Source organism: Phaethon lepturus, unplaced genomic scaffold, assembly GCF_000687285.1.
Source record: "Phaethon lepturus isolate BGI_N335 unplaced genomic scaffold, ASM68728v1 scaffold56794, whole genome shotgun sequence".
NCBI classification, from domain to species: domain Eukaryota; kingdom Metazoa; phylum Chordata; class Aves; order Phaethontiformes; family Phaethontidae; genus Phaethon; species Phaethon lepturus.
Window position 1 is genome coordinate 1 of NW_010533657.1, and position 16,252 is coordinate 16,252.

The following is a 16,252-nucleotide window of genomic DNA, read 5'->3' on the forward strand; positions in this document are numbered from 1 at the left end:
CAGGCCCGGCTGGGGCAGAGCCGCCTGACGCCCCGCCGCCCGTCCTTCTGTTGCAGATGAGTCGTCACGGTCTAACCTCACGATATCGCGCTGAGAGGCGGTGAGCCATGGGGGAGAACAGTCCTGAAGGCAACGTTATCTACTATGAAGTGGAGGAAGACGATTTTACCCAAGATGACAATATGATGGGGTTTGCTGATAAAAACGGGCTTGTTTCATCATCATCTGGGACGGTCTATGACAGGACAACTGTTCTAATAGAGCAGGACCACAGTGTATTGGAAGATGATGAGGATGAAGGACAGTGTGGTGATCACTTGCCTTTTTTACCAGAGGGTCATGAAGAAGGATTTCATTTAATAGCAGATCATGAAGGAATGTCCCAGGGTTATGTGCAACATATTATTTCTCCAGATCAGATTCATTTAACAATAAATCCTGGTTCAACTCCTATGCCAAGAAATATTGAAGGAGCAACACTTACTTTGCAGTCTGAATGCCCGGAAACTAAGCTTAAAGAAGTAAGTAGCTAAATGTGATTCTGAATTTTATGCCTATTGTGCTTTTCACCCGGCAACCTTAAATGCTTTGAAAATGTGTTTTTGTGAAGCTGTTTGTCAGGAGGCAGTCAGGAGTTTCCCTTGTTCTTAAAGGTTGTTATATAGTAGAGTGAACTATATGCCATTAAATCAGCTGTTACTTTTTGTGGGTAATGTTTTGTGCTGATAGGCCTAACTGTTTTCCACAGTCGTTTAGTGGGTCAGCAGCAAAGCTGCGAGTGTCATCATTTTTCACTCTAATATGCTTCTGTTTTCTTGTGAAGCAGCCAGGAAGTACTTTTTGATATGCAGTAACATACTAGATAGCAGGAGATTATGGTGTGTTTATATTAGTAGTGTATGTCACTTTAGTGGTCTTTTATTTTTCTTTTGGTTGGGCAATTATTTCCTGAGTTCAGAGATAACTAAAAAGAACATGAACTCTGTTATTCTGTGGTTAACCACCTTCCTGAGAAAAGTGCATCCGAGTTAGAGGTTAAATTCCAGACTGTTGGCGGTAGCTAAAGTATGAAACTTAAGGTGCCAAACTTAAAATTATTTGTAGTTTTACGGTGTCACTCACAGGCAAACTGTGAGAAGAAAATAAGCGAAGCTTTAAACTGCCTTCTGTTGTATTTTGAAAGCTTAAGTCTGCTTACATACTTAAAATGGCATTTACTTTTAATTCTGTTTCCCTAATGAATTTTAACTGCGTGCAAAGTAGTGAGGGCTTGTACAGACAGACTTGGGATTCTTGCTTTTTATGTGCTAAAGCAATGCAAAGTTGACTGAAATACCAACACAGTGACAACTTTGTACTCTTTTTTTGGCCCTTCTGAGTTAAATAAGGGATGATGTATACAACTGTCTGTGCTAGCATCAGTGGTGGTAGTAGTAGTATCAACTGCTTGTGTAACTGATATTCAACGTAAGAGAGAATTGCAGAAATGAGCCCTTGCTGAGAAAGGAAGCTGGGTTTGAATGCTCTGAATAACTTAGATTAGCAGGGAACTTTCATTATCGCTTGCTCAGCAGTGAGGAAATGGGGCTGTAGAAGGTCAGCTCTGCAGTTATGAAACTTCTGGACTGAGGTTTGTTCAATAAGACCATTTGAATCTAAGGTACTCCTTTTGCTCAGTTACTCATATTAGTAGCTGCTGTATCCTACCTTCTTAGCTGCTAAAATATTTAATTTTTTATGTCAGCCATATTGGAACTTTCTTTTCTTTTTGTAGGATAATAAGCTTGCAAACTGTAGAAGATTCTCTGTCTGAGAAAAGTCTGTACTAGCTAAACAGATGTCGATGACCGTACAAGCAATTAAACTGATTTAATTTCTCCATGCCTCCTTTTTAAAAAAGGCTTGTAAGATCTGGAATTTCCTAATGAAGTCCTTTATTTGAATTTATTTTCCATCTCTTGAATTAATTTGGGGGGGGGGGGGGGGGGGAGAGGGGGAAGTTACACTGTAATTTGAGTGCAGTGGAAATAAGCCCTAAGCATATGTGACACTATTCCATATTGTAAAAGCCCTTTTTGTCCTGCTGTTTCAAATGCTTGTAAGTTGTCTGGAGATGGGGAAGGGAAACCTCTAAACCCCCCGAACATTTGGCTTATCTCTACAAGTCAGCAGTCTAATTCTTTGGCACTTCCAAAACATCTGTAGCAGTTCTAACTCTTGAGATAACTGTTTTAAAGTCTTAAATTTTCAGGTCAGTCTTATACATTTATGATGCAAAAGAGGGTTTTACAGTTCATTAACTACCTTTAACTTCCTTTTATTATATTTCTCACTATAATTCTGTCTGTAAAAATAAATGGGATTATAGTCTTGTATTTCTAATTCATTATTTTTCTTGTTCAATGATGACATAGAAAAATTAGTAATTGAAGGAGAATCTTGTAAACTCAAGATGAGTTCAAGGCAAACGGAGCAGTTTAAGTAGACTTGGGCACAGTGTATCAGGCTCTGCTTTTGTCAGTCTTGTTGACTATTGGACAACTAGTTCTTATTGGACAATTAGTTCCTACTTCTAAGGTAAATGCTTAATTAAGACTGTTCCAGCTTCCCCTGGTGCATCTCCTTGGGAGAGACAGCACACTGTCCTTTGCAAAAAGCATATGTGATGCAGCCACAGCCTTTGTCTTGAAAGCAACTTGTTTCTGTACACTTCGTATCCTGGCCATCTGTGGTTTTTCCTGTTGCTACCATGGTTCTTTTTTGTTGTTGCTTGCGAATGGCAATAGTCTTATGTACTTGCTGCTGTAACTACAAGTCTTTCATGGTCAATATCTACATAATTTTATGTGTATAATCAGTGCTTATTTGATGTGCTAATGTTCCTAATGTGAAAAGAGAATTAAATGCTGCTTTACAGAAAGTTTTATTTTGCTTAGAACACGGTGGTAGTATTGCTTTTGTCTGCAGTATCCTTCTCAGAGTAATTTGTGAAATAAAGATTTGTTTTTTGAGGAAAATGGGGAGCACTGCAGAGCCTTTGTCATAGTTGAGGCCATGAAACTGAAAGTGTTACTGCCACTGCCCTTTAAATGTGTGCATTGGCAGCTAGGTACCAAATCCTTAATGTATAATGAATATTCTTCTTTCAGTTTCTAGACCTAAATGTAAACACCTAGAAAGCTTACAGACTCCTCATTTGATTTTTAGGTGGTTCATGCGTGTAAGTCACTTGTGTATTATGGGAAGTACTGTGGAGAATGTCCTGTAATGGAGTATGTAAAAATGTTAATTTCACAGAATCATTAAGGTTGGAAAAGACCTTCAAGATCATCAAGTCCAACCATCAACCCAACACCACCATGCCCCCTAAACCATGTCCTGAAGCACCACATCCACACGTTTTTTGAACACTTCCAGAGATGGCGACTCCACCACCTCCCTGGGCAGCCTATTTCAATGTTTGACCACTCTCTCAGTAAAGAAATTTTTCCTAATATCTAGTCTAAACCTCCCCTGGCACAACTTGAGGCCATTTTCTCTTGTTTTATCACTAGTTACTTGGGAGAAGAGGCCAACCCCCACCTCACCACAACCCCCTTTCAGGTAGCTGTAGAGAGCAATGAGGTCTCCCCTCAGCCTCCTCTTCTTCAGACTAAACAACCCCAGTTCCCTCAGCCCCTCCTTATAAGACTTGTTCTCCAGACCCCTCACCAGCTTTGTTGCCCTTCTCTGGACATGCTCCAGCACCTCAATGCCCTCCTTGTAGTGAGGGGCCCAAAACTGAACACAGTATTCAAGGTGTGGCCTCACCAGTGATGAGTACAGGGGCATGATCACTTCCCTAAAGTGATTCCAGTGTTAGTGATTTCCACTGCCATTCCAGTTGCCTTAAAACTCTTAACAGGGAACACTTACTTCAGTACCAATACATACCAGTCTATGCTCATGTGTTTTGGTGGACTCAACACAACCAAACTTCAATTATGTTGTAACTGTATTGTAATGCTTGGGTATTTATTGATAACTTGTAGCTGATTTGAACTAAAAATTAAGGGAAAGTTGCTTTACAGTGAAATTACTGTTTCTTTCTCTGTACAGTGCTTCTAATAAGTAACTAGATAAAAATGTGGAGACCTCCAAAATCTCCTCCTCTTCAAGTTACTGGTGGTCATACCATCTAGATCATTTGTTCTATTTAAACACTTGATGCTTTTCATCTTTCCTCTTTTCCCTGTCTTGTACAAAATCAAGGGAGAATTGGATGGAAACATTAACAGCTAGTTTTGGTGTAGTGTATCACTTCCATTGCATACACAAGTATTTCTTGACTAGCAAATCTGTAGTAAGTTAAATGGTTTATGGTAAACCTTGGATCACAGAAGGGGAAAGATTTATCAAGAATTTGCTCTGTATTGTGAACTTCATGGTAGGCTGTCAAGTTACGAGTCCAAACATGACATTTTCCTACATGTTCTTGTATGAATTCATTGCATTTCCTGTACAGCCTAGGTAATTAGTGTCTGTAGATACAAAGAGAAAACAGTGTATCTTAACTCAATTTCTTTTGATACTATATTTTAATATCTCCTCTTTTTTTTTTTAAAGATTATTTAAAGCTGTTACAGTGGAGTGTAGAGTAGCTCTTCTTCCCCATCCCTTTTATAAAAACAAACCAAAAAGCCACTAAAAAATCCACAGTCTCCCTTGTTAGATGGGAATGTAGTGAGGATTGGAAGAAGTGGCCCTTCAACAGGGCAAGATATTTTGAAAAAGGAAAAATTTTGGGGTTGTGGCAGTAAGGCTCCCGAACTGTAGTTTTTAGTAAGCCTCTTAGTATGGGTAGTTTTCTCTCAATCTTACTGGGACAAAATGCTTTTTAGAATACTTGTTCTTTTTCCATCTTCTGTAATGTCTTTCTGCTATCCTTTCCTCCCCTACTGTATTTTGCAATAGCTAAATATTTTTCATGGTATTTACAATTCTGTGGGATAATGTTGCTTCTCATCTGTTACGTGAAATTGGAAAAACATGGAGAACAGGTTCCTGGATGTGTAATTGTCTGTTCAAGTCTGCATTTGAGAGTAAAGTTTTTTCCCTGGATTAGTTGAGTAGTGAGATAAGTGTTGATAATAAATAGCTTAGCAAACTCATCTCCATTTAGCAATACGCTGTTAATATCAACTATATGTAAGAAGCTAAGGAACTGAATTCAGTACTAGCCAAAATGAAAAATACTGCTAGTTATTTTATAGTTGTCTTATGTTTTTCTAGCTTTATACTTATGAAATTTCTGTGCTGTAAGGATCTCTTGTATGTCTAATCTGCTTTAATATTCTCAGAATACTCAGGTTTTATCAAAGGAAGGGGAAGATAGGTGCCAGCCTATTGTTGTGGTATCAACAAGAGACTACAGGTTGAGACTACACAAGAGGTTACTCAGCTCATATGTATTCAGATTTTATAAAGCTTTCTTAAAGGGGTCCTACTGGCAATTTTGTCCCCTACAAAATATGTTGGAAGTAACTGAGAGACTATTTATTTGTGGAGAGAGCCATCTAGAACCAAATTATAGGTGGTATGAGTTTGTGCCAGGGCACTATATGACGACAGTGCTTCGTGAGAAGCTGTTGGAATGATGTGTGTAGTTAACTGAAATCCCTGCCCTTACTGAAGACCTTGTTTCCCAGGCTTACCCTTATTCCAGAGGTGGTGATCTGGACAGGTAAAGCCTGGGTCTAAGTAACCTGGTTGTTAGAGCCCTGAGATGTGTGCCTTAGTGCTTTAGACCCTAGTCTGTAGTTACTGTTACAAAGGCCTTAAACCTCTCTATGTAGAGGAGTGAAAGCATGCAATGAAATAGCCTTTGGGTGCCTCAGGTCTCGAGTACTTGATGTAGGATCTAGTAGGCATGTTCTTAAGAGGAAATGTGGAGCGCCTGTGGCTCAGATTGACACCGTTAAGGGCTATTACTTTGACTATTTGAGAAACAGAAACTGAAAGTGTATACCTTCCGTTGGACCTTATAGCACTGATATGGCCTTCAACAGTACCAACAACTGTTAGCATAATAAATAATGTGTTCCAGATCCCCTGAACTGTACTTGTTCTTGTGCCATGGTAGTACCTGAATGGGAGGCAATTTTTGAACAAAACACAAATGTATTTGAGAACCATTTACAGAGCTCAATAGTGGTTTTACTGAGGGCCTGTTGTTTCTTTCATGTATGTGATACTACAAAAAGCATAAATCAAATTAGTTATTTTATGGAAGGATTAAAAATGATTCAGTTCTTAATTAGGCACACCAGGAATTATGTGGTTTTGGTGTTACTCCTACCTAATTATTCTGAGAGGAGCATGACTTCAAATAAAGTGATTTTTATACTTACCTGACAATAGATGGAGGCATCCTCTGTTATTCTGTTCTCAGCTTCCAAGCTGTGTTAGTAAAGAACCGTGATGATCAAATGCTCTTTTTCTGGTGGGTGTATCTAAAGAAAAAAAGAACAGTTGATGAGTCATGAGATGGGTAGAAACCCATAAGTGTTACACATTTGTTATGTATAGGTTCATCTGATTCTCCTGGTATCAACCCTCAACTCAGTATATGTTGTTTTGAATACAGTCTGCAGCCTTTTCTAAGGGATAATATGAGGTACTGTGAGGTAGGTGTTTTGTGCCTTGGAAAAGAGGAAAATTGCTGTCTTATGTCCTGCTATATTATCTTCCTGGGCTAGTTGCTAGAATACTAAATCTGCAAGTTCCTGCTCCTCTGTTGTGAGTTTGCATTGCCTTTCTAAACACTTCCAAATCAACATCTTTTTGGAATACTCTTCTGCTTCTTGCCTGTCAACCATCAAGTCCTCTCTTGGGCCATGTATCACTTGCAGATGTTAAGGTTTCTCGGCTGCAACAGTCAGATGAAAGCTGTCAGTCTGATAATTAATGCTGAAGATAAATTTATTCAAGCATATCAGATGGCTTATTCCTTCTACTTCACTATAGAGAATGAGGTTTAATTAAGCATTATGACTTGCACACTGGAAGCTTCTACATGCTCTCCTTCTGCCTGTTGCAGAAGCTGGGAAGGTACCAGATCTAGTTCAATGTGAAATTGTTTCCTGGTGATCTAGATAGCTGGCTGAGAAATCTGTAGCACTTGCCTTTTGATGTAAAGCACCTTGCTTCATTCATTAAATTTCAGGCATTGACTATTTTGGTAAGCACAGAAGAGAACAAAGCACAATGAAGGCTGCTTTTAAGATAAAATGAAGTAATAAATGGACTGATAGACCATAGGAGATGGTGAAAACTATGGTTCTGATTTAAGGCGTTAATGAGAATTTGGCACACAGGGCAGTGCTTTTCAGGGTCAGGTTGTAAAAGTACGTTTTCCCTTGCCTTCCTCCTCCACAAATAAGCACCTGAGTGAAATGCAGGTGTTACACAGGGGAGAATTGGATAGGTTTGGTAGCCTCTTAGCACCCTTTCCAATTATTTTATCAGATTTTTAGCTAGAAACATTTCAAATTATGTTTTTCCTTTTTCCCCCTTTTCTATTAGATTACTATTCTGCTATAAGGTCAGCCTGCTTTCCAATGTGTGCCATGCCTTCCTCACATAGTGCAACAGAAATACTAAGTTATCTGATAATTAAATGGCAATAATTTATTTTGTTTTACTTTGAAGTCAAAATTACTCCATTTTCTTTGATGTTTAACTGCAGTTCTACCCTGTCTGGATTCCAGAAATGCTTTAAAAATTAAGTATGCAGCATTTTATCTCTTAGGTTAAGAGATACCAGTGCACCTTTGAGGGCTGTCCACGCACCTATAGCACTGCCGGAAACCTGCGCACTCACCAAAAGACACATCGAGGGGAATACACTTTTGTCTGCAATCAGGAAGGCTGTGGCAAGGCCTTTCTTACCTCCTACAGTCTCAAAATCCACGTTCGAGTGCACACTAAGGAAAAGCCGTTTGAATGTGATGTGCAGGGCTGTGAAAAGGCATTCAATACACTGTACAGGTAGGAAGTCTCTGCCTGTTTCTCTTTATAGATGTGGCTGTTGCTGTTTTGCAAGTTGCGTGTACTTTTTGTGTCTCAGTACAATTCTTATGCTTCTTCCAAGCACAGCTATGAATATAAATTCCGCAAAATGTGGAAATGCTATGCAGACAGTAGAATGACAGAACCTATGATGACATACTTAGTTTATTTATATTACAATAGTATTGAAGGTGGTGCACAAACACAACAAAGTCTCAGATTTGCTTGAGGATTTCAGAAGTGATATCAGTCACTTTCATAAGTTAGCTACCTTCAATTCAGAATATGTTAAGCTTTGATCCTGTTCTGCACGTTGGAATGAATGCCTTGTTTGCTTCAGGGGCTGTCTCGTACTACAAGGCATGAGAGGGGTTTTTTTGGAATGCTTTTTAGGTTGAAAGCACATCAGAGGCTTCACACAGGGAAAACATTTAACTGTGAATCAGAAGGCTGCAGTAAATACTTCACAACGCACAGTGACCTGAGGAAGCACATTCGAACACACACAGGAGAAAAGCCATTTCGGTAAGTTGCTGGATGGCAATTTTTACTTCTGTGGGACTTATGTAACAGGCCACCTGTGCCAAAAGGCAGCTATTACTGTCCTAAATGAAAAGCTATTCTCATGAGAAAAATACTAGCTGCCTTCACTTTTGAGCATGTTTGTTCTAGAGCTCCCTCAGCTGCCTGTAAAAGTGGGTGAAACGACTGTCTTCAAAGACAAGAATAGTCAAGCTATTTTTTTAAACACAAATGTGTGCCAGGATGAGCATGTTTTTAAAACATGTTCCTGCTTCTCTACTGTGATGCAATGTTTATTCCATGAAGGAGGGCCCCCCCGAATGCTGACTTTGTGCTTGAATTTTAAAGTCCTATTCAGAGCCCTGCTATAGTCTGTGTAGCATACATAGGAGCTGTTGGGAGATACCTGAGTACTAACACCAGTTAGCATTAGGCCTGCTTTTCAGAGTCCTGGGACTACTGTGAAGTCTGATCTAAGGTTGTAACTAACGAATCACAGAAGCCCGATGCTAACTTTTCTGTGATGCCTCATTCAGGTGTGAGCATGACGGCTGTGGAAAGGCTTTTGCTGCAAGCCATCACCTTAAAACACATGTTAGGACACATACCGGTAAGTCCCAAGGGTTTGTTTTTTCTTTAATTGAGCTTATTCAGTTTATACTAACCCTCAGAATCCTAATATGTATTTATACTTATATATAATATGTGGGTAACACCAAGCTGAGTGGTGCAGTTGATACGTTTGACCTTGACAGGCTGGAGGAGTGTGCCTGTGTGAACCTCAAAATTTAATGACGTCAAGTGCAAACTCCTGTACCTGGGTTGGGGCAATCCCCAATATTCCATCTGTACACTTCCATTTATGCTTGACAGGTTTTGAATTTAATGAGTGTGTTTCACAAATGTATCAGGAATGATGCATAAAAATTAAATATTGTGTTCTTGTGTCAGTTCACATGGTAAAATGGAAGCTCTTATCTGTAAGACTCCTAAAAATGCTGAATGTGTGAAGTGGCATTAAACAATCTTGTTTGTATAAAATATTATCACTCTCCGATATACTTTAAAAATACGTGTCTCATATTGTTTGTAAGTTTGTTATATGTGTTTTGTGCTGCCTATAGGGGAGAAACCCTTCTTCTGTCCCAGTAATGGCTGTGAGAAGACTTTTAGTACACAGTATAGTCTCAAGAGTCACATGAAAGGTCATGAGAAAGGACATTCCTATAATGCACTTCCAAATAACAATGTATCTGAGGTTAGTAGCACTTTTTCCTAATGCTTCTGTGTTAGATGGAGATAAAACCGTACTTTGGGAAAGAAATTATTTGGTCTGTAGCTTGTTCTAAAGGTATTACATTTAAGGCTGGGATTTTCAGATGGAATTGTAAGTACTTGGTGCCCCATCTCCCATGAAGAAACCTGCGGCTGCCTCCTTTTTTGAACTAAGAATTTCATTTCAATTCTGAAATTGCTGGCATTCAAGATGGCAGCATAAGGTTTATTCTCATATACTGTGCTTACAGTATGCTGATAATAAAAAGTGTGATCAGTATTTCTGAAACTTCTAGTGTGGTGTTTGGTTACCAAGTTTTATTTAGAAAAGCTCATCTAAGCTTGTCTATTAATTTTAATGTGATTAAAATTAATGATTGGGCTACTGCTGGTTTGAGTATGCCAAGTACTGACACAAGTTTATAGACAGTTTATATATATTATCATGCTTCCCTGTAAATTCGTATGTTTTAGTCAATACTATGTAATAAGCATGTGAAGTAAAATAAATGCTAATGGTTAAGGTTTAAATTTTTTATTTTCTGTAGGCTGATTTCTTCCTGTGCTAATTTAAAATTCTAGGCTATTTAATGAAGTAATGTGAAAGAGATGTTAAGAATCATTGATAGCTAGTAAATATCCTTTCCTTAGTAGTATTGCTCCTTTGATTTTTGGAACTGAGACTTGGGTCACATATAGGCTGAAAAAAAATTCCATGTAGACAGAATTGTATGGGCTCTAAAAAGTAATTTAAAATATTTATGACACTATGTTTTTAATATATAACACAATTTCTTTTTCTTCTTTACAGGATACAAGCCACTCACTTTGTCTGAGTGACTTAAGCCTCATATCAACAGATTCAGAATTGCGGGAGAACTCTAATCCAGTGAGTTACTGTCCCAGAATTGCCTCGCCTGTAATTTGAGTTTTGCTTTTTTCTGGCAATATGCTTGTCCTGTCAACTAGAACACAGCAGATTAGATATGTATGGCTGGTTGCTTCTTTTGCACCTGCTCAAGCCTTCCAGGATGCTCTACTTGAGGCTTTCATTTTGCTAGTGGAGGAGATTGTACTCTTCCACAGAATAAGTGACTTCGGATAGAATTGTTGTAGATGTACTGAATACTGCTTTTTTGTGTGTCTTGTGGCAGCTTGCAGGAGGGTCTCTTGACAAAAAAAGTGTTTCTTCCACACGCTATTGAGCCTGTAAATATGACACATTATTGCTATCTTTTTTTGAAATGTTGGGAAAAAAATAAATATTTCTGTCTAAAAGCAGAATAAGCGAGTGAAAGAGTGGATTTTCCTCCAAAATATGCAGTGTTTATTTCATCCTGTTTTTAAAGGCTCATCATCTGATTTTACTGTAATGAATTTCCTGTTTATTGATAACTGTTGATTGACCTTAAATTTTACATAGGGGAAAATTATGTACTGATGAGACTGTCATTCTTTTGGGCTTTGATGTGGAAGCAGTATGCAGCTTTTTAATATATTCTATTCCTGGAGCAGTGTGGGTGACAGTAGTGCATAGTCCAGGCTATAATCGAAGCAGAGCTACTTTGTGTTTGCTCCAGAAAAGGTTTCACAAACAGCCAAGAACAAATGAATGTCCGTTTCTGTTTCTAACGGAGTATTACAAGAAATAAGGGTTAAACAAAGTATGGATGCAGAAGAATATATTTTAATTTTGAAGGACTTATTTTTGTAAGGATTTGCTCATTATGTTGGTAAATTTCATTGTGGGTAATGGAAAAAAAAAGTGTAATTTTACACTAGGTAAATGACATACATTGCCTTTCCTGAAGGTGGCTGGGTTAATTGGAGAGGTATTTCTGACATTCATACACTGCTTGACTGGGATTTGTGCAAAGTTTATGGAGACCTGAGATATAATGTTATCTGATGTCTTCCTCTTTATTTTCTATTTGCCAGACACATGGACAAGACCTTAGCACAATCTCACCAGCAAGCATCTTTGAGTCTATGTTTCAGAGCCCAGATCATACTGCAAATCAGGACGACTCTCAGCAGACAGGTACAAATTGTATCTGCACTATTTTAAGAGAGTTTTTTTGACAGTTTGCCCTCTCTGTGTGCATATATTAATTCAGCATTTCAGACTGAAGATCACTGCCCCTCATAACTTTAAGTAGCAAAAAGAACTTTAACTTCAGTGTGGAAATTCTTTTGTGCTGAAATGCATTGTATTCACAGACAGTGTAACACTCAGACAGTGACAGGGGAGCTGACCGAGTATTTGCAGCATACTGTTGTACAATGCTGACACTGATGCTCTTGGACTTTCCACTTAAGTGTTGCTTTCAAGCTTCCTTTCTTGACGTAGGTGCACAGACCCGCTGATAAAAAGGCTTTTTAGAGCTAATGAGATTGATCAACGTGTGTGTAGTATTCAGTGTTACTAGCTTCCTGAATTTGGACCTACTTTTAGATTTCACTGTCCGGTGTTATATGTTTTTGAGCACTAGTCTGAAGATGTGAAAATGGTAATGCTTTACTTAACAAAAATCCGTCAGCTAGCTGATAAGTTCATTGAAGAAGTTATTTATTCAGATCTTATGAGAACTGATGTATTTGTTTTTTCTTTGTTTCTTTTGGCAGCTGCCTTGATTGAAGGTTTTAATGGCGATGCAGACTCGGTCACTGCTGTGCCGCCTTCTGCAGGAGACTCGGCATCATTGTCTCTTCCACTTGTACTGCAGCTTGGCATCTCTGAGCCTTCACATTCAGCACTACAAGCCTCAGCAGCACCTGCTGCTCCTGCCTCTGTAGGAACCAGCTCACAGCAAGCTGCATTTGGAAATCCTGCAACTGTTTTACAATCCCCAGAAGTGCCTGTTCCTCACAGCACACAGTTTGCAGCCAGTCACCAAGACTTCCTGCAGCACACTCAGACACCGCCACAGCCCATTGTACAAGGACTTTCAGTGGTTGCTGGGGCATCTGCCCCAACAGCATCAAGTGCCACTGAGCCCCTGCCAGCTGTAGTTCAGACTGTGCCTGTTGGTGCAAACTCTGTTCTGACCAGTAATCCAACTATAACAATTACTCCTTCTCAGAGCACTGCTATTCTGCAGCCCAGCATTGTCATGGGAGAGCAAAATTTACAATGGATCTTGAATGGTGCCACTGGTTCTCCGCAAAGCCAAGAACAAATGGTTAGTATATCCAGCACGGCTTTGAAACTGCTTGGACCATCCCTCTTCTTCCTAGTGTCCTTCCTTTTGAAAAGGGAGGGGATCAAACCTGTAATTGTAAGATGCAAACCAGGATGCAGTATTGTATAGTGCTTATCATGTTAATATGTATAAACATGTCACCAGTGCAGCCCCTGAAATAGATAAATCCAGGGTGCAGAAAAATCTTGCTGCTTTTTCCCAGTTACAGGCTTCTCACAGAAGGCATCAGCTTGGTTTAGCCAGGACAGTACACCACATGGCCTGAGAATATATATGGAATTTAATCTGTTACTTTTGACAAGTAGAAGCACAAAAAACTCTGTAAAGTTTGTGCTTAGACATTTTGTAATCTGTCTGTTCCTAATTTAGCCTGATAAAGATAATGAAAAGTTTTCTGGGAAAACAGGTTCGTTTCTGGTTCTCCAGGAAATCTGGATAGCTGAGACTTCAAGTGTTTTATCTTTAAGAATACTGTTGCCACCTGTAGACTTTCTCAGTTGCAGATGGTCAAGAGTGAATGGCAGCAGGTACAAGCAATATGAGCAAACACAGCAGTTTTTTAAGAATTCAGTCATTCAGTTGTCAAAAACCACAAGCTGTGTTAACAAGCATGTAGTGCGGAGGGTGATTACTCCCAGTCTTTAGGACTGCTGAAATAATACTTGTGAGTTTTGGGATAGCCAGAACATAGCCCAGAACCAAGCTAAATGTTTTTTTAATTAGTTTTCCTGTGTGTTCTCTTTGGAATGTATGCATAGCTGTTACTTTTGATTGCAGATGTTTAAAATTTGAAAAATAGAAATTTGATTGGAATCAACTCACACTTTTTTTCTTGTTTGTTTTTTTTTTTAAAGCCACAAGTTCCGAAAGTAGTAGAAAAAGTTTTTTTTACCACTGCATTATCAGTAGCTGGCAACACAGGTAAGCTTGACACTGAACTTGCTTTCCTCTCTTTGTTTGTAGTACTGTTAGCTTGACCAGGATTTGTGGTGATTTTATTGCTTCCAGAAGTGTTGAAGACAGTCCTTTTAATTTTTTTTTTTTACCTTCCTGAGGTTTTAAATGCAGTCTGCTGTAGACTCATAGGTTTGTGCTGAGATCTGTCCTGTAGTAGTTTCTCTAACAACTTGTAAGATAATCAGGTTCACAAATCAGATCGGTATCCATAAAAATGGTATTTTAATGGAGCTTACACTGAAGAATAAGAGACAGAAATGCAAGGACATAATTTGTTTTTTCTTCTTTTAAATGAAGATGTGAAACAGGTAGTAAACTCAGTCCGTTCTTTAGCAATGTTTTTGGCAAGCACTATCTGTGAGACTCATCAAAATGATACACAACGGTAGAAATTCTGTTCCATAACATGCTTTCTATACAGTGTTGTTATGTTGCAAAGATGAATCAAAGTCAAGAGAGATCAGGTAAGTTTAAAACGTAAATTTTAAAAAAGAAATGAAGCCAGGCAAGTAGAGCAGCATAGGAAGAGTGAGGAGGAAGCATGAGAAGCAAGATGGGAGAGGAACAGGAAAATACCTGTGCTGGTGTCAAGGAGTAGAGTAGAATTACTGGTGTAATGTTGTATCATCATCTTCAAAGATTGGTGCACAGGGACTGGGGAATCTGAATGCCACTCTGTTGGATTTTATACTGTAAAAGTTACAACGGTTGTCAGAAGTCACATACTGTGCTGTGTAAAAAAATTTAGATCAGACTTCTAATGCCTGAGTTCAACCTGAACAGGTTACTCATCAACAGAGAGTACCTACCACTTTTTTCTTATTTATCATCTGCTAGAGGTATTAATTGTGCTTGAACAAAGTAACACATAATCTCTGCTGCAAGATGCATAGAATCTAATTTAACAAAGATTATTTGTCTCTCCCTGCTGTGAAATTATGTAGTTCCTTTGTGTTTTGTCTTTGTTTCACCTTCAGGAAACCCTGTTCAGCAGATTGGTCTGAGTGTTCCTGTCATTATTATAAAGCAGGAGGAGGCCTGCCAGTGTCAGTGTGCCTGCCGAGACTCTGCCAAGGACAAAGCCACCATTAAGAAGGAATGTTCTTCACCTGATTCAAAAGGTTTGGAGCAGCCAGCTCCCCAGCTACAGCCTCAGACCTTTCCTTCCTCTTCCCCTTCTCCTTCGTGTGGGCAGAGCAGTCAGATGGTTAACCCTTCAGACTCACAGACTGAAACATTAAGTGCCATGGATGTATCGGACTTCCTGTCCCTCCAAAGCCCTGAAACCCCATCTAATATAATACCAATCGAAGCACTACTGCAGAGTGAGGAAGAAATTGGTTTGAATAGCAGCTTCTCTAAGTGAAGATGTTCCATATTTTCCTTTGCACCTGGAGGGTAAAACCCTTCTCCTTAGAAGCAGAAACTGAAGGATCGATTCTCTTTCCTTCCTCTTTGGAAGTTTTGTGGCTTATTTCTGCTTCACAGATGTCATCTTAGTCACGTCCCAGGTACATCCATCTTTGAGAATCTATCTAAAAAAAAGAAAAGGATAAAAAAAAAGAAAAAGCTAAGTTATATATGAACTGTTTTGGCTGCACTGTCTGTCACTTTTGCTTGTCATATGTGAACACAGAAGTTAAGGTTACTCGCGTGCAAAAAGATTTTAAAAAGAAAAAGGGGGGTTAGTTTGTCTCCAATTGCACATCACTTGTGTTTGGGATTAAGGTACTGGCAGCAAGTGGGTCTTTGTTACAACTCCTTGGGTCTGTAATTTTCTTCTGTCTCTTTTATGTCTGACTAACCGTGCACTATAAGGGGAGCCCAGGAAAGGAATTTGCTGTTGTAGAAAATGGCATTATTGTAGAAGATGATTTATCTGCAATTTTATTGGAATGCTATTGTCACATCACTGAGTTGGGAGCTGATGCCTGGGTTTGCTTTGTGCTAACCCTGTTACTAAAGCCTACATTTGGGGAGTTTATTTCAGTAGAGCGCAAGTAGCTTGTGCTCCTGATAGATCTGTTCATTTAATTTCATTAGGTCTTAAAAGTGTGGTGGCAGACACACTGTTTCACAACATGAAAAAACAATTGGAGCCCCTGCTTACTGAGGCTCAAGAGTCTGTTTTGTTTGCCTCTCTTTGAAGGATGCAGTGAGTCCCAGATGTAGTCAGATTGGTGCCTGCTGCTCTTTTGATTTATTTGGCTCTGTTCAGAAACAAGTCATTCTCTTCAACAACCCCC

The 16,252-nt window shown here is 39.1% G+C and overlaps 1 protein-coding gene across 1 annotated transcript; it reads left to right on the top strand.

Moving 5' to 3' along the window:
• The first annotated feature begins 7 nt into the window (after nt 1–7).
• MTF1 (metal-regulatory transcription factor 1) lies at nt 8–15,558 on the top strand. Its single transcript, XM_010285243.1, has 10 exons — nt 8–521; nt 7,790–8,028; nt 8,443–8,574; nt 9,108–9,181; nt 9,696–9,829; nt 10,658–10,735; nt 11,785–11,887; nt 12,472–13,028; nt 13,904–13,970; nt 14,984–15,558. The coding sequence occupies exons 1-10, from the start codon at nt 108–110 to the stop codon at nt 15,370–15,372; spliced, it is 2,187 nt and encodes a 728-aa protein (XP_010283545.1). The 5' UTR covers nt 8–107; the 3' UTR covers nt 15,373–15,558.
• Nucleotides 15,559–16,252: the final 694 nt, after the last annotated feature.

What these genes read in the sequence shown, in the direction of transcription:
- MTF1 (XM_010285243.1), top strand. Translation starts at nt 108, where the DNA reads ATGGGGGAGAACAGTCCTGAAGGCAACGTTATCTACTATGAAGTGGAG. An exon ending in CGGAAACTAAGCTTAAAGAA is followed by an intron (nt 522 to 7,789) that starts GTAAGTAGCTAA and finishes TTTATCTCTTAG; the next exon opens with GTTAAGAGATACCAGTGCAC. An exon ending in GCATTCAATACACTGTACAG is followed by an intron (nt 8,029 to 8,442) that starts GTAGGAAGTCTC and finishes AATGCTTTTTAG; the next exon opens with GTTGAAAGCACATCAGAGGC.